Source organism: Rhinolophus sinicus, linkage group LG03 (assembly GCF_036562045.2).
Source record: "Rhinolophus sinicus isolate RSC01 linkage group LG03, ASM3656204v1, whole genome shotgun sequence".
NCBI lineage: Eukaryota > Metazoa > Chordata > Mammalia > Chiroptera > Rhinolophidae > Rhinolophus > Rhinolophus sinicus.
In genome coordinates this window covers 38,571,253-38,588,812 of record NC_133753.1, presented here as the reverse complement: position 1 = coordinate 38,588,812, position 17,560 = coordinate 38,571,253, and the positions used below count along the sequence as shown (strand labels likewise).

At 47.0% G+C, this 17,560-nt stretch overlaps 2 protein-coding genes across 8 annotated transcripts in view; one reads left to right on the top strand and one right to left on the bottom strand.

Moving 5' to 3' along the window:
• Positions 1-17,560, bottom strand: part of GCH1 (GTP cyclohydrolase 1) — a 139,981-nt gene that overhangs the window by 20,417 nt on the left and 102,004 nt on the right. The window contains exon 7 of one of the 4 annotated variants that reach the window (XM_074327460.1): positions 12,391-12,448. The exons of the other annotated variants lie outside the window; for them this stretch is intronic. Coding sequence (XP_074183561.1) covers positions 12,406-12,448 — 43 coding nt within the window. The 3' untranslated portion in view covers positions 12,391-12,405. Of the gene's footprint in view, positions 1-12,390; positions 12,449-17,560 lie in introns of those variants that run through there. 4 annotated transcript variants of the gene reach the window in all.
• Positions 1-17,560, top strand: part of SAMD4A (sterile alpha motif domain containing 4A) — a 216,173-nt gene that overhangs the window by 174,600 nt on the left and 24,013 nt on the right. For all 4 annotated transcript variants that reach the window (XM_019725736.2, XM_019725735.2, XM_074327456.1 and 1 more), the window contains 4 exons: positions 871-980; positions 3,232-3,318; positions 9,947-10,280; positions 12,533-12,618. In XM_019725736.2, coding sequence (XP_019581295.2) covers positions 871-980; positions 3,232-3,318; positions 9,947-10,280; positions 12,533-12,618 — 617 coding nt within the window. The remainder of the gene's footprint in view (positions 1-870; positions 981-3,231; positions 3,319-9,946; positions 10,281-12,532; positions 12,619-17,560) is intronic.

Below are 17,560 nucleotides of genomic sequence, written 5' to 3'. Positions count from 1 at the left end.
GAATTTCCATTACCCTATGGTTTAGCCAATCTTTGGATTTTTCAAGTCCTGGTATATTTGTCATTGACATTCAAGGAAAATGTCAGAGACACATCCAGATACATTATATAGCTTGGGGAAATGGTCAGCAGACACACACACACACACACACACACACACACACACACTCACTCACACACACGCATGCACGTGATAGTTTTGGAGTCCTGGATGCCCTATTCCCTCTGGAGTATAGGAAGGCAGAAGAAAGACGTCAGGCTAAGAATGACAGCGACTCCACCCATGGGGACCTACAGCTGCCTGGTTTTCCTGTCACTGTAGAAGTGGCAGAAACAGCATGTGGAGATCTGCACTGAACCTAGAAAGAAATTCTCTTGAGGGTGAAGAGCTATTATATGCAGTTTTAAAATTCTAAGTCAGTTCTTTCCACATCAGTAATGCAGTCAGTCGTCTGGCTAATGCAGTGGTTCCGTGCCCCTTTTTTGGTCATGAACCCTTTGGGGAATTTTACAGAAGCTATGGATGTTTCTCTGCCAGAAAACTATCCATATATTCACCAATTGGGATACAATTTTAGGGAATTCCTATATACCCTGAAGCCCATGGACCCAAAGGTAGCACCTCCCTGGTCTAATGTGCAATAAGGGAGCCCAACAGGGCTAAAGTAAGAATCTCAGGGCTAGGCCAAGACATCTAAGTCCATAATTTGCTGCCAAAATTAAACAAGTAGTAACATAAAGGTTTATTTTTGTTCTTTTTTTTTCCCTCTGACCATCCGCTCTTTTTCTTTCTCTGTTCCCACATCTTTTGTCATCTGTTCCCGTTCCCTCTCACTTTCTCTCCCCATCTCTCGCACACCTTGCACCGCAGATGTTCCAGCCTGGTTAAAAAGCCTCCGCCTGCACAAGTACGCTGCGCTGTTCTCCCAGATGACCTATGAGGAAATGATGGCCCTCACCGAGTGCCAGCTGGAGGCTCAGGTATGTGCTTCAGTGGTCTCTTCACTAAGAAGTTGCCCCAGGTGGAACCTGAAGTTAAGTCCAAGGCAGACCTTGTTTGGACCCATACCTAAACCCTCCCAGTAGCTTGCCTTCTTTAAGGAATTGCCAGGTGCATTGATTCCATGGTGAGTGTGGCTCGGTTCTTGCCTTCAGGGTCCAGTAGGAGATGGAAGGCAAGCAGATAACCACAAGGACAAATAGGAATGAGATAGACTCTTATGAAAAAGGTATAACTGAGGTACACTCACTAAGTTCAAGGGTGCTAGGGAGAAATCCGTGTCATCTCCTAGAAGAGGTAACATTTGACCAAGGCCTCAAAGAGCCTGTGTTCTGCTTTTGCTTTCCTTTCCTCCTCCCTCCCTCTATGTGACCAGGGCTTGTTTGGGGAATGACAGCTCAATTGGTTGTCTATTGTCCAGTCTGGTTACAAATCAGCCAAGGTCTAGTAATTATTGAGTAGAAGCACCAGGTCAGGGCTCAGACCTTTCCCAACACTTGTACAAAAACATGTTGAGACAGAGTGGTCTTAGTTGCGGTTGGAGTAAGTTGTACTATATATTTTTTCTTCTAACCACCTCAATAACATGGGACAATCATTGAGAATGGTCTCAGATTTCATTTCCCTTCTGCATACCATGAAGGTCGAAGTTTCTCCTTCCTTCTCAGCCATCTTTCCCCAAGTGTGAATGCCAAAGGCCAGGCCAGTCAACAGAACCCCTGAAACTAAGCATGTTTCTTTCCTACCATGCTGTGCTGGAGTAAATAGATTTGACCGATGTCTTTGTTTCCCTTGTTTAAAATGCTATTTGCATGTTTCAAACTGACCTCAGTTTCCTTTGAGCAGTGATTTAAAAGAATTAATGGTCTGAACAAGCTAATAGTATTTCCCTTGCAGGAAGAGGAGATTGTATCCTTTGGGGCATAGCTGGTCTGGACGCTTACCTCCCAGCAGATCACTGTATTCCCGTTGCACTTTCAGTACCCTCAGTTAACCTCTAGGGCCTGGCCAAATACCAGTATTGAGATGCAAGACAAAACCCAACGTCACTGCATAGTCTCAGAGAAGGAAAGGCACTAATTTCAACTTCCTAACACTTTTCCCACTGCTTTTTTTCATCTCAATTGCTCCTTGAGATCCCAGGGATTAATGAAAACTGCTTCTCAGAGGATGTTTGTGTTTGGGTCAGAGTTTAGAAAAAAATCTAAGTCATCAGTTGTTTGACTTGAGGAAAAAAACAAAAAACAAATAATGGACACAGAAGGCAAAGCCAGAGGCCAGCACAAACTTTTCAGAGTAATTTTATTCACTTGAACTCAAAATCAAGGCTAAACAGAAATATGCCCCCACTGCTTCATCTTGAGAGTGAGTTCAGTTGTCACTTGACCAGTTAATTTTTCTAAGTAAAGGAGATGTCATTGGTGTTCCAATTTTTTTCCTTTTTTAAGAGGAATTCTATGAATAGTTGCCAGAAGTCACCAGAAGTGTGTATGAGAGACCTGATTTGAGAAAGGACCTCCTATTTGGAAATTTGCACTTATCTTTAGTCAACAAGTATTAAACCAGATCCTTAGGCTCATCATTGCTATAAAGTTAAGAAGATAAAATCCACAACTCTGAATGTGACTCCTAGTTATTTACCTGAAATGACAAGTGAATTATAGGTTTCAGTTTTCCTTATGAAAACCAGAGTGGCTGTGAACTGACAAAAACTGCCTGTGTGGTGTGACACCAGCTGAGACCTATACTGGACTTCACTTCTTTTCAAGATAGGAAACACAGGAAAGGTTTGAGAAAGCCAAGAGTATCTATGTGGGATTGGAAACTTCAGGGAATCTGGGAGGCCCTGAAATGATAAACCTGGAGAAGAGAAGTGTGTGACTTAAAAATGATCTTTTAAGACCATGAAGAAATTTCATTCTGGGTGGACTGTTGGTGGTTCTAGAGCGTTTTCTCTCTCTCTCTCTCTCTCTCTCTCTCTCTCTCTCTCTCTCTCTCTCTCTCTCTCTCTCCCTCTCTCCTAAAGGTCACAGATAAAAGATATAGGCACATGTGTAGTGTAGCCAGATAGTGTTAAAATATTTAGGAAGAAGATGTTCATAACAACAGGTACTAAAGAGAAAGACAAATGGGTATTTACTAGTCCACAAACATGTACAAAGCAGACAGTAAAGTACTTAAATAGCCTCAGAGAGTCTCTAAGCTGATTCTTAAACATTTTTTTAATTACAGAATGTTACCAAAGGTGCAAGACACAAAATTGTCATCAGTATTCAGAAGCTCAAAGAAAGACAAAACCTCCTGAAGTCTTTGGAAAGGGTAAGTTATCCCCGCACGAGGGAGCGTTTCCACCTTCATCACAGGAAAATGGACCAAGGACACTTCTCAGTTAAAAGTGTCATTAGCAGACCTTATAGAATATGTCACACTGTTTCCTCACCAAAGTCAGAAAAAAATGAAGTGATTCTGAAGTGGAGTTTTCCTGTTATTCATGCTTCTATGTAACCTGACTGCTGAAATGTGCTTATTCCTGGGTCCAGGCAGCCTGTGACTGGCCGTCCCAGACTGAGGAAGTGCTGTCAAATGCATTCCCCTCTACGCTTTAGACGTTTGTAGAGATTAGCAAGGGGTTCAACCCACAACATGAGACTGAAATCTTGACCAAACAAGGCTGGCAATATGCAGATGTGCTTTGTTCCTGCTGTCCACCCAAGGGAGGACCTGGTTTTGAGGAAAGCTGCCCGCAGAGTGTCAAACACCAACAGGGGTGCTCCAGGTTTTGACCAAAGGGGATCAAAATCACTCGGCGGATGGACATAGTTGGCTTTCCAGACAATAATTCCAGACTTTAACTTAACAACACATAGGTCCCCATGTGTCTGATTGGAACTGTCTCAAAAATGCCAAATGCTGAAGAAGAGTTTATTCCAGTGTTTAACGCAGGTATCAGCTGCTGCTGTCCCCCTTTGTATGCTGCCTAAACACATTCTCGTCCTATCTTTGTATCCAGACATCACTCTGGTAACAATGTCATTTTTAGGACTTGGTGACCTTTTGATTTCATCTAAGGTCCAAAGGAGAGCAGGCCTTGCTCCACACACACGGAGACCATGCTACTTGTGCCCCAGAGTTGGGATTCTGGGCGCTGCTGTTGAGAAGCGGTTGGGAATAGTGGGTGGGAAGTTCTGTAGTTACTTGCTGCCTGCATAGCTTGAGTGGTAACCTCTTCTAGTTATCCCAGCATGCCTTTGGAAGGGAACAAAGTATTGAGATAGGTAGGGCTAATGCAAGTTTTGTAAGCACATAAACGTTTTTAATGCAGTGGAAGGGTTTTTTTTCTTAACTTATTTGCAAAATGTGTGTCTAATTTTACATGCCATATCTAAAGTTATATGTAATGCACCGTACGTCAAATATAAAGTAATACATATTGTAGACTATGCATATTACTTTTTAAGGAAGGCTCCTTTTAAAACCTCTGGATGGATAGTGGCTACTCACATACACACCCGTGATGAAAGGTCTGTTCATAATTAGTTTATCACAAATGACAGTAACCTGCCCAACTGAACTCGAGGTTATTGTTGTTGTTCATAGTTTTATGCTAACTGCTTTACCAAGCAGCGTGTCTAACAGAGCGATTATTGCCATTTTTAATATAAGAAATTGTTCTCTTTTAGGGAACAATCAAAAGGCCAGTTTTCTCCTTATCTGTTAGGAAATACACAGGACAGTTTGCATACGGATTAGATTGCTAAGCAGTATGGTGCAAGCGTGATACCCCCCTCCCCTTGTTTCGGGAGCATCCTTCAGGAACTCACTCATGTCCTCTGTCACTGAGGAAACGCACCCACCTGAGTGACAGAGATGCTGTATTCCCTGCAGCCTTGGGCCCAATCTGTGTGTGGAAACGCAAGGGCAGCGAGGCAGCAGGCATGGCCCCGACATGCCCCTGACTTCCTGTGGAACCTGTGATAAGTCAGCGATATTTTCTGTGTCCCAGATTTCACACCTAGAATAATATTGACTCCACCAAAACACTTTCTCCCTGGTTCACTGGAATGGGAATGTTAAAAAGATGACAGATGTAATACAAAGTCTGAGAGCCGCTAACGGGTAAGAGGAAAGTAATAATGAGTTTATTCGGGTTGACTTCTTTGAGGAGGAAAACTTGTGTCTGTCAAACTACCACGCTGAGCTTGTTTCAGAACCCAAGTTCAGGCTCCTGTGTGCTTGTCCTTCAGGAGCTGATGGCCTGGGGGGTGGGGGTGAATCTCTCCTTAGCATCCACCTAGGACTCAGTCCCCCGCTCTCTTCTCTCTTCTCAGGGACCTGGGTCCCTCTTGTTCTTGGAGGCAGGGGATTGTCCATAACGTGTTGCAACTTAGGCCACCAGTGACAGACTGAAATCAGCCATTCCTCTGGCATTCCCAGACATCCTCAGCTGATTATGCTGTTGGAAATGCTGTCACCATGCTCCTGCCTCCTACGGCATTCTTACCTCACATAGAACCTAGAGATTTCTAAGGTGATGGCTGGGGCCCCGCCCGTGGCTGGCTCACAGTCAGTAGTCGCTGCATCCAGAGTACTGCATCCACTCAGTTACTGAACACTTCCTAAGCAGCTGCCTTGCACTAGGTTACCCCGTCCACTGGAGGCTAACGGTGAGTGATACATGGTTCCTGCCTTCAGTAACTCGGGATGTGCATTGTGACAGGCAGACGTGTAGCCAGAGCTCTCACAACCTAGTGTGATCAACGTCATTACCAAGGCCAGTGGGGGTCTCTTCCTGGGTTGAAACACACTACTCTGCAGTGGTGAGGAAAGAAACCTGGATGGGCCCGTGCTGGCTAGAAGATGCGTTAGGAACCTATAGCCAGTCTTGGTGGGCCCTTGAGCCAAGGCAAGGGCCATGAGGGTGAAGGATAAGAGAAGACACTTAGCAGGAGTCCAGGCATTTGTATGGGGCTTGGGCCTGGGTGCCATAGATGTATCACGTTTGAACACTGCCCCCTGGAACTAGCCATCAGGAGGTCACCGGTAGCCATGATAAGAAGGGTTTCAGGGAGCTGGGAGGGGACCGAATCCAAAATCCATGAACCAGTGAGTTTGAATGGGTGATGATGCCATGGGGTGAAGATGTGTAGACTTCTGAAGATATTTGGTAGAAAAGAAAAATGAATAGAATGGTCACTGGGGCAGATTTTTCAACATTTATCTTTAATAATGAAAATGTTTCCACATGCTCTCATTCCCCATTCTTTTTAACGGACTTCCAAACTGTGAAGTTGAACCGTTCTTTGAACCTGGGACCCTGGCATGGAGAAAAAAGTTACACACACTCCTGTCCTCCCACAGCTCCCTGTCCTGGCAGCACACTTATACCTCATGGGTCCCAGTGACTGGAAGCCTCTTCGGGCAAGGATTCTGTCATGTTTGTTTTTAGATCCCCCGTGCCTAACAGCGCCTGGCTCCTGGTAGGGCCCAGCTGATGTTTGGTGAATGAAAGAAAGAGAGAGAATGGGTTTAAATAATGCTGGAGTCCTGTCTATTGCGTGAGAAATCAAATTCTTCTCACACAAAGAGAAGGATGGGACCCCGGACAATTGCCTACCGAAAGTGCCGGGGTCGATGGCTGCCAAAGCTCGCTCTCCCAGATGATTTCCACCTCACTGTTGTTACATGCCCCAAGAAAGTCTCAACCAGTCTTCCAACAAGACCTAAAAAGCCAGGCTGGACGGCTGGGATGGTCCGAAAGTGGCTTCCTTCTTGCTTGTCTGCCCTGAGCTGTGCTTGCCTCAGCTGCCAGCTGTGCCACAGTGGAGCGGCCTTCCCAGCCCCTGCTCTAAACATAAGCTCCTTGACTTGGCACATTAGTGAATGCACAGCTTCATTTTTGCCACTTTGTGTTTATAATGTAGGATTATATTTATGGTATGAGGATCAATAGAGACTTAGGTTGAGTCCCTATTTTTGTCAACATGGAGAATCAATTCCAACAGCTAGTCAAGGGCACTGAATTGAATCCCATTTGGGCAGTTTCCTACCTTTCTTCTCAACTTGGGCACTTCAGTGTAGACTTCTGGAATTCATTTGGAAGAGTCAGGAATGTGACCTGATAGTCTTTGTGCCACCCCATGGAAGCAGTTAAGTGAGACAGTGGCTTGAAGTCTATGGGGGAGAAGCAAAGTAAAACTCTGCATGATTCCTGTAAATTAGATTTTCAGAGAGTGTCCAACATTATTCATTATGTTTTTGGTTTCCATTTTGATGTGGTTGTCCCCAACAGATCAGATTTGAACTTGGGCCAAGTGTTAGGGAAGTGTTTCCTGTTAGAAGGAATTCAGCTCTTAGCATAACGAAAATTTCCTTCCCCCATCACTAAGTAACTACAGAAGCCTTCTTGCCACATAACAAGAGCAGGTGAGGATTTGGTGGCAGTTGATGGTGTCACAGGCATACATTTGCTCACCCCTGTGGTAGCTGCCATGTGGGATGGCATGGCAGGCTGCATGCAATCCCCCAGATAGGCTGCCAGCTCTGCCTTCATGGGGGAGCCTCACCCCTCTCTCTCCTTTCCCTTCCCCTCCTCGGTCAGGGGCTGGACAAGGGGGTCAGAACCTCCCACGCCCTCGTTGCTGGTTGGGTGGTTGGCAGGGACTGGAGGACCTCGAGGCAGGGATCCCCTGTTGACACATAGTTGGGTCAGAAAACGTGACAGGTGCTGTCCTGGCATGGGCCAGCTACCTTGCCTCCATGTGCCCTCCCTGATCAGAGCACCAGGTCCAAAGTCAAAGAACCAGTCGCATGATGGCATCAGATTCTGAGAAAGGGCTGGTCTAGTCCAGGCAGCTGGAAAATTGGGAATGATCAGGAACACTCAACTCACGCATCAGGCTTGTCAGGACAGGCTGCGGGCTGGTCTCACCATGGCCATATCTGCCAGGTTTAGAAGGAGGGAGTAGCCTCTCTGAAGCCCTCTTCTGTAAAAGAAAAATGGACTCTCTCCCCTAAAGTGGGCCGGACAGTGGCCCTGGCCAGGATTAAGACAATTCTGGTGGCTACTTAGCATTTGACTTCCCTCAGAAACCCTGGGTGCCAACTAGGCTAAGGCACAATTCACACTCTGCTTCCAACCCTCTGAACAAAGCAGGTTCCTGCCAGCGATGGGGCTGGGCTCTTGGAGTTGCGCTGCCCAGAATTGAAACACGCCTGTCCAAGGCTGCCATCCTCAGGTTTCCTCTTTCCGATGGATTGATTGGAAAGTCGGGGTGAATTGATCATGTTCCATGTGCTTGTCTTCTTTGACATCCCCAAGCAATTTTTCTTGGTAAGAGAGGATCCCAGGAATGGATTGGTACTCAGGCTTCAGGCTTTTAAAATTATGTCCGTGCTATTCCGGGCTCTCAGAAGATGAAATCTATGTTAGTAATCAGGGCCCTGATTGTCAATGTCCATCCGGGGTCCCGGGGAGAGGTTTGCTGCATAAGCCCTGGGCAGCACTGTGGCAGAAGGTGGAGCCCACCCACCATGCCAGGGAAGACCCCCCAGGCCCTGAGCTCCAGCCGCAAGTGTCTGAGCCTGTTCTGCCCCTCTGTGAGCATCTGGCACAGAGATAAATGTCTGTCTGGATCAACTGTCATTCCTTTTTCTAATATATAATGCCCAGTATATCAAATTGTAGGTGCAGGAGGATCCAATTTATGAAGTGTGTGCATGCGTGTGTATGTATACATATACATAAGGCAATGATATACATTACAGTATACGTATATATATGTTATACATATATCTAGAATGATCCTTCTAAAACATGTCGTGCTCCTGCTCCAAACCTTCCCTGATTTCCCATTCATTTAGAAGAAATTCTTGCGTCTCTGCCTCAGCCTGCAGGCCTGCACGCTCAGGCCCCTGTGGCTCCTTGGATCTCCTTTCCCACCCTTCTTCCCTCACCCCACCTGCTCTACCTCAGACCTCCTTGCTGTTCCTCACACGCTAGAGGTCCCTCCCACCTCAGTGCCTTTGCTATGCTCTCTGCCTGGGGCATTCTCCCAGGATCCTCTGGCCCACACTCCTTTGGGTTCCTCCTCCAATGTCACCGGCTCAGAGAGCCTCCCCTCACAGCAGCCCTGGCCTGCACCTCTGTCTCTAGCACGATGACTATTCATCTCATGGTAGGATATAAACTCCCTGAGGGAATCCTAAAGGCTGTTCCCACCATATCCCCATGCCTAGCCCAGTGCCTGGCACATGGGCGCACTCAACACATACTTATTAATTTAACAAAAAAGCATGACAATGTACCAGACACTGACCTGCAGCTTTACCAATATTAACATTACCACAAACACCTGATAGGGCAGGTGCAATCGGTATCTTCATTTTATACACAGAGAAACTGAAGCACAGAGAGGTGAAGTCATTTACCCAAGGTCACACAGCAATGTCAGACTTCAAAGCCCAGTATCCATCCTAGAGTCTGTACTTTTAACAACTACCCTCTGTTTCCTGTGTCGCGGACAGAACAAAGGTGTACACAATCAGGTTCCTTCATCCAAAACCAATCATACACAGGACAGGAAGCCACCACCGTATGACCCACTTTGTTATACAGCTTCTGAAATGTGTGACTGTAAATGGTATAAATGCATTTTATAAAAAGGCACTGAGGAAGCCAGGGGAGGAAATGGGCCGAAATCACGTCCATGAGCATCTCTAGTGGGATTTTTAGGTGATACATATTTACCTCACTATTCATATCTGTATTTTCCAAGTTTTCTTCCTGGGCTAATATTCGCTTGAGAAAATGAAAATGTTTGCTTTTCCAAGGAACGTTCCGAAGGGGCCAGCAGCTGCGAGTCCTGCCTGGGAGCAGCTCGGGACGGGGCGGGGCCGGGCAGGGCCGGGCAGACACCCTAATGGAGGTCTTCTCCCTCTGGCCATGCAGGACATCATTGAGGGGGGCAGCCTGCGCGTCCCACTGCAGGAGCTGCACCAAATGATCCTGACTCCCATCAAGGCCTACAGCTCCCCGAGCACCACCCCAGACGCTCGCCACCGGGAGCCCCAGGCTCTGCACCCGCCTTCACTGATGGGCCCCGAGAGCCAGAGCCCCGACCGCAAAGACAGCACCGTGGCCCCTGGCACCACAGCCACCACCTCCGCCGGGGCCAGTGGCGGGCTCCAGCCACACCAGCTGAGCAGCTGTGACGGGGAGCTGGCTGTCGCCCCACTGCCGGAGGGAGATCTCCCTGGGCAGTTCACACGTGTCATGGGCAAAGGTAGGGCCTGACTTTGCCACCTCTCCCTTTTCTTCTCTCAACACTACTAACCAGAGCTACCAGTCCCTGAGGGCTGACCCCTGGGTGCTGGATAAACTGCCAGAGTCGATGTCATTCGTCCATTTGTACAGATGAGGAAAGTATGGATTTGAGAGTTTCAGGTATTTGGATCTGAACTCAGATCTCTCTGCCCCCCCAGAGGCCTCTTCCTTAACCGTCTCCTTTCTCTCCCACTCCCTCAGACCAGGGCATGCTAGTCGAGGGCTCATTGGGCCTTGGACCCTCAGGCTAAGGTCAGCTCTTAACCACTGCCCGTACAGGGTACCACAGCTATGCTGTGTGTATCTGGAGGGCGAGATAGATTTCACACGTGGTCCTTTGGGTAAGAGCACCCTTTCTACCTGGATTGCCCTGTACCTTCCCCGTGGCGCAGACCCTGATGCAGATATCCTGACAAGGTCGAGTGCTAGAATCATTTATGCGTGATGGGTGTTTCACAAGAAATCTTGATTATCTTAAAAATTCAGTGAATGTCTGTACTTTTCTTTTGGGAAAAGGAAACAATTTTTCTTCTTTATTGTTCAATATTTCAGACCATTTTAAAGAACCAGGTTTTTATCAAAAGAAATGGTCTTATGGTTGCAGTAAGAAACTCCCTGTGGTACACGTCCTAAAAAAGACTTAAGCCCACAAAACTCTGGCTCAGAGAAGATGACTTGTAGCATCCCTTGAAGCTGAAATGCCAGTAGCTTGACGGCCAGCGGGGGCCGTCGTCTCCTTCCCTCACCACCTTGCTCTTCCTCACCCCGAAGTGGGCACTTAGCTGTGTGGGATTAGACAGATGACCTCATGGGTGAAGACACACGTGGGGGTGGTTACCTGAGCGCGCAGTACCTCACCCCACTGTCCCTGTGGCGAGACACATGGTGAGATATGCCCTCAGGAGACCTGCCCTCCTCTGGCACAGCTTCTTTATAAAGTTCAAGTACTTTCAAATAAAGTAGAATATAAATTCATGCTCAACATAAAAATATCAAAACTAAACAAAATGGTAGAAGGTGAAAAATAGCCCCATAACCCCACTTCTAGCCCTGCCATCTTCCTCCCCAGAGGTGACCACTATAAACAGGTTTGGAATAGCCCTTCAGAAACTTTATAATCATATACAAGCACGATCCTTTTTACACACGAACAGGTCTTGCTTACGTGTTTTTCTACAGCTTTTTTTCTTATATTATACACTTTTAATATTTCTATCAATACAATAGCAGCACCTCATTCTTTTTTAAAGATTGCAAACTATCCTACTGTATGCATAAACCATGATTTATTTAGCAGGGTCCCAACTAATGGACATTGAGATGGTTCCAAAGGTTTTGTTATTACAGACAATGCTGTAGTGAAAATCTGTGTGGCTTAAATGGGATTCTGTGACATACTGTTTATGCAGGATTAGGGAAGAGAAACACACCATGATGCCCTGGGTTCAACACTGATCTACTGAGTGCAAGGCATTTTTTACTTCTAATTGACATATTTTGTGCAGCCATCTCCATTGTGGCCTTCTAAACATTCCCGTCAAGATCAGAGCATCAGGACCTTTAGGATGAGAGCAGAATGGCCATGACAAACCCAGCGGTGTGTGAACACCACCCGCAGACTAACTCTGCTCTACTCTATTAGCACTTCCCTGAGTGCATAGGCGAACCTGGATATGTATAAATTCCCGTATCACTTTGAAAAAATAACCCTCCAGTGACTGAGTAGTAGGCTTCCTGCTCACGGTCACACCCCATATGCCTCACGTCCTAAAAGATGTACCAGCTTGATTCTTCCAAATGAGGTGCACCGTTCATTCATAAAATCACGGAGACTGCTCTCTGAGAAGGTCAATGGTCTTTGATGCCTTTGAACTCCCTCTCAAAAGGAGCCTCTTTCAAAGAGCTTGGGACACTGCTGTGTTCTTCCTCTTCCAGAGTGTCTGCCTCGGCCTGAGTTGCAGACGGCTTAATATAGAATGGTATGCCTGGAATTCATAAAGGGGCTTCTCGAGGGGAGGACGCTCGTGGTGACCGAGGCTGTGACTTCAGTGGAATGAGGAGCCTCCTGGCCTTTTTTGTAAACCTTAGGTCAAGCCACAGGCACACATACCTCTCAAAATATTGGTCCTGAAAGGAAATCAGAGGCAGACCGTGAGGGTAGAATGGGTGTGCATTTTCTAATTCATCTTCCTTTTTTTTTTCAATTCACAGTGTGCACACAGCTCTTGGTCTCCAGACCTGATGAGGAAAATATAAGTTCCTATTTACAGCTCATAGACAAGTGTCTAATTCATGAGGTGAGTAGTGACAAGTTTCACAAAGCTTAGTTCTCATTGCTTAGGAATGATTCTCAGAGTTTCTGTGATATGATCATTTGGGTCTCCAACAACTTGGTTTTGAGGGGTAGACGTCATTGATAATAGCTCAGGCAGAACTCAGCTGTGGTGGCTTCAAACCTAAACACAGCTTATGTGTTAATTTGGTGCCCAAAGATTCTTCTAGACTGACCTCTGGTGTGAGGGTAAATGCCTGAGAGAAATTTCTGACTGTGGAAGCATCTCTGAGTGACCAACCCAGGGGTGGTTAACACACGGTCCTGCCCTTAACATTTTCAGATCTTTAAAAAATTCTGTTTGGAGATAGTTTGCCTTTTGGCTCAAGGAAAATTGAGGGAGAGATGGAGAAAGAGTGTGCAGAAGAAATAATATGTGTTTGTGTGTATGCTGTGTGTGGTTTGGTGATCATTCTGCTGTCTTTTGATTTGTGACTTTTATAGGAATTGTATTTAGCCTCCTGTCCTTCTGAAAAAGGACTGAGGCAGGCTGGCCCTGTGCCTACTAGGCTCTCAGACTAAGTACAGTCTTCACAACCAAGTGAAGCAGGTCCTGGGCATGGCTGCCCAAAAGGACACCTGGGAACAGGCAGCTGTGCCTCAAATCCAGGACGACTCTGGCTTCTTATAGATGATGCCCCTCCAGAGTTACAGAGACAAGGTCTAGGCTTTAGAAAACTTAGGACTGCATAAACGTAGAGCATGGAGGTCTTTTTGTGGCATTTTGACATGGGAATAAGATGGTAAGGGCATCCAAGTCTCCTCACCTTTGCCATGGTGGCAGCCAGACCCTGGGAGCCCAGTGGGCCCCAGTGATGGGAGATACCCAGTGCAGAGGTCTGGCCCCTCCCCCATCCTCCCAGCTGCCACACAGGCCCACCTGCTTTTGTGGTCACTTCTCTGGGCCCCCACCTCCATGCTCCGACCCCACCCATCCTCAGGTTCAGGCGTACAGTCTCTCTCTCTGGGTTTCCACCCCAGCCACTCCTCTCCCATGCCCTAAACCCTCATTTCTGCGATTTCCTCTCCCAGAAGCATGAATTCTTGTGCGTGCCATCCCCAACCCCCAGTTCACCCTTTTCTGTTTCCAGTTCTGACCCTGTACTTGTTTTGACCAGCAAACAGCAACAGAAAAAAGAGAAGGCAAGAACACAATGACGAATTTTAGAACTCATTCATTCCATAGATATCTGTCAAGCACCTAGGTCCTGGCCCTGGCTAGACAGCTTATGGTGAGATGAAAGGAAAACAGGTCATCACATACTTGCTCATAAAGCCTTTGATGAGGCCCTCCCACGTGCCTGGGAGCCCAGATGAGGAGCAGTGGACACTTACCCAGAGCCTACAAGCATTTCCTCAGAGGCGCTGCCTCCAAGCTTGAACTGACAGGCAAGCAGAATCTCAGTGGCAAAGGCTCAGTTAGTAAGGAGACAGAAGAGTAGGCAGAGAGAATGACATTTTGAGGGTGCTGTGTCTTGTTGGGGAGGAGGACATTTGGGGTGGGTTTCGAGAAGGACCAATTAAAAAAAAAAAAGGATGCTTTTTTTCTGAAAAAGCAAACAGGAGCCTTGCTTCCTCTCCCATGCCCACTCTCAGCATTGAGCTTTCAAGATACTAGAGGACAAGTTCCCTTCCACCTCGCATCAAGTCTCCTGAGCCCATGAGACAAAATAACAAGCCCTCCGCTGCCTCTGCTGGGTTGTGCACAGCTTCTTAATTGGTCTACACTTGTCCCAAAACCCGGGCCTGATGCGTCTCCCTTTCCTGCCTCATGTGAGCCCTCCCGGAGCATCCTGGCCCTCCTTTCTGTTTCTTTCTCCTTTTTCTCCCCAGCTGTGCAAGCGATTCAGTCAAAGACGGCACTGTGTGGACTCATCTGCCAGCAAGAGGCCCCGATTGCCATAGAGGGGCCTCTCGATAATGGGAGTCCTGGGCAGAAGGAGCTCATGCCGTGTCTGCTTGTCTGAGTGCATGTCAGGATGGAGGGGCCTGCACTCTGCTTTAGAAGGGAAAAGGTTGTCCAAGACTTTTTATTATTTTAGATCGAGAAACAGGAAACACATCGGAATGATTTTCCACAGCCTCAGGTTCTTCTGTGTGTGCAGAACACACCCTCCCTGTGAGCCCCACGGAGGCACACACACAGCCTCCATCCTGGCTGAAGGTCAGCCTGGGCCCAAGGACAGGACTCCCTTTCACAGCCCGAATGTGCTATTCTTTAACCAACTGGAAGAATGCTGACACTTCCATGGCACCTGCCTTCCTCCCCAGGGATAAAGGGACCAATTCCCTAGAGTAGTAAAACAAAGGACAGAAAAGTTCTGACTTTTATATCTGAGACCATCCTGGGTCGTGGATTATAATCCCAGGATGCTTGCCTCCTCAGCATCTTGAGAAAGTTGTGGGAAGATGATTTCTTGTCCCCTTTATGAGGCTTTTAATCCAGCCACCAAAGCTATAGGACACATCTTCCTCCAGACAGACTTATTGGTCTGGGCCTGACAGGGACAGAAGACTCGGAAGTGGCTGACTGGCTGTGTCTGGGCGATGTGTGGTGTGGAATCTTCCTTCCTCTCCAGCCCCTGGGGAAGCTGCTGCCAGCCCAACCCAGAGCTGCCAGTGGAGGGGACTGAGTGAGGTATCAGCCATTGCAGCCGATAGCAGAGGCGCACACGGGAACCAGCTCTCAGAAATCACTGTGAGCCAGTCATCATGTAGCTTCTCTCCGTACCTCCCAGCTGCAGCTTCCAGGACTGAGAAGAAGAGGCCACCACACTCCCTCAGCGTTGCTAAGGGGCTTGTTCGTGTCTGCCACCTGGAGCTAAATAAGCCTGTTGCCCCGGTGTTGAGTGAATGAGCTGACCTCTCTGTGGGGGTATCACATTTCCATCTTTTTGGATGCTCTTTGCCACCATGGAGATGTCATGTGTGAACTGGTTTCCTTGGAAGCACTTTGAATGCACATCCATAAAATGAGCTATTTACTCCTTTGTCACTTGAAACTCCAGCCAGTTGTCCTTCGGACTGGCTCCAGTCCAGCTCAATATTGTAGTTTTGAGACCTTGAAGTCATATATTGGGGCTAAAGGTGATTGTTGAATACTCAACATGACGCACACTCATATACCACCACCAAAGGGCTGGTCTGTGCAACTGACAAAATCTAGTTAGAGTACCTGTGAGCGGCATGTATTGAATCATTGCTAAGAGCCAGGCATGTTCTAAGTATTCTAAATGTTTTTTATGTGTTACCTCGTTTAATCCTTACAGCATACCTTTGAGGGAGGAGTTAGGATCCTTAGTGTTTAGAAAGCACTGAGTCTCGGGTAGAGGAACTCAGATAAGGGTGTGCAGGGATTCGGGCCCTGCCCATATGCATCCAGAGCCTTCCTCTCCCCCACTGGGCTCTCTCCTTCTCAAGTCCTCTGGACCAGCAGGCCTGCATCTTGTGTCCTCACTTAGCATTTAGCTGAACAAGCCGCTCAAAAGCAAAATCTACCCATCCCTTAATTAGTCCTGCAGACATGCTTGCCTTTTACAATTTTCAGAGGTCTTGAGCATCACCCACAGATGAGAGGGACCACGGAGGAGAACCACGTCCTCACCTTTTAGCCATGAGACCATCCCACGCTCACCTTAAAGGGAGGTCTGCACCTCTTTCTGTAATAGGGTGCTGGATCCCTTGGTTGGTAACCCTCCTTGCTAAATATCCTTCAGGTGTCTGGCTAAGTTCACCCAGGAGGAAGGGCTTTGCGAATTAATAACTTTTCTACAAACGGACTAACACCTTTTTGCTTTTGGTCACATAGCTCCCCTGTGTTTAGGTTCTTAGATTGTCATCAGGAGAAAATTAAGCTGTCATGTTTTTTCTCTCTGTTTAAGGAATCTGTTTCTTTTATGGGAAATAGTTATGTAGTCTGTTACTCTTAAGTAATAGTTTATTGCTACTTAAAGGATTTCATGCCTTGTTGACAAAATTGCTTGGGGGTGTTATCTCCATACTAATCAGTCAAATCTGGTGGATTTCCCACAGCATGTAGACCACAGTTCTAGATACTTAACAGGAGATTCCTGTATTACATGTGTGATCCTCACCATCTAGAACCCACCTCGTCCAAGTTCTAGCCAGGGCACTTGCTACAAACACAAACCCCCTGGATTCCCTTTTAGATCTATTAAGTCAGGCTTTGGCTGTGCGGGAGGGGGCCCAGGAATCTGCATTTTAACAGTCTCCTTGTGGGGAATCTAATAGATTATAAATTGGAGAGTCTCTGCCTTGGAGACTCAGCCCCTGAAAGTCCTAACCTGGGCCGTGGTGTACACAAAAGGGTGCGTAATACAGATGACAGTGTGTTACAGGGCAGTAGGCAAAATGTCTCCAAACACCAATTTTACTAGAAAAGACTTGAGAAGTCATCGGATATACCCATTTTTCTTAACTTCAGACAAAGTTTAGGTTAGGATGGGTGCACTGGAGTTTTACAGGGCACAGGGCCCCTGAACTGGAGATTTTTTCAGCTACGCCCTGAGACACAGAGTCTATATTCCATTTTCTGAAGCCTGGCAGACCACTCCAGGGTGTCCACACACCATCAAGCAGATTGATTTTTGGAGTGGTTTAGCATTTCCATTGACGATGAAAATGCAGGGAGCCTGCAAAAGCCAGAGTATTCAACAAACAAGTTTGCAATTTATTCTTGCTTAGTATATAGAGTCCAGAGTGGAGTCAGGAAGAAAGGGAAGATGGGTATGGATCCACCAGAAATGCAACCAAAACCAAGGGTTATCCAAAGCTTAATGCATGTACCTTACCAGGCACCTCCAATGCCAAATAACTTGAATTTTCAGAACAGACAGCTCGCAACTGAAATTGATTCCTGTTTGGACCAGGTTGGAAACAGGTGAAAA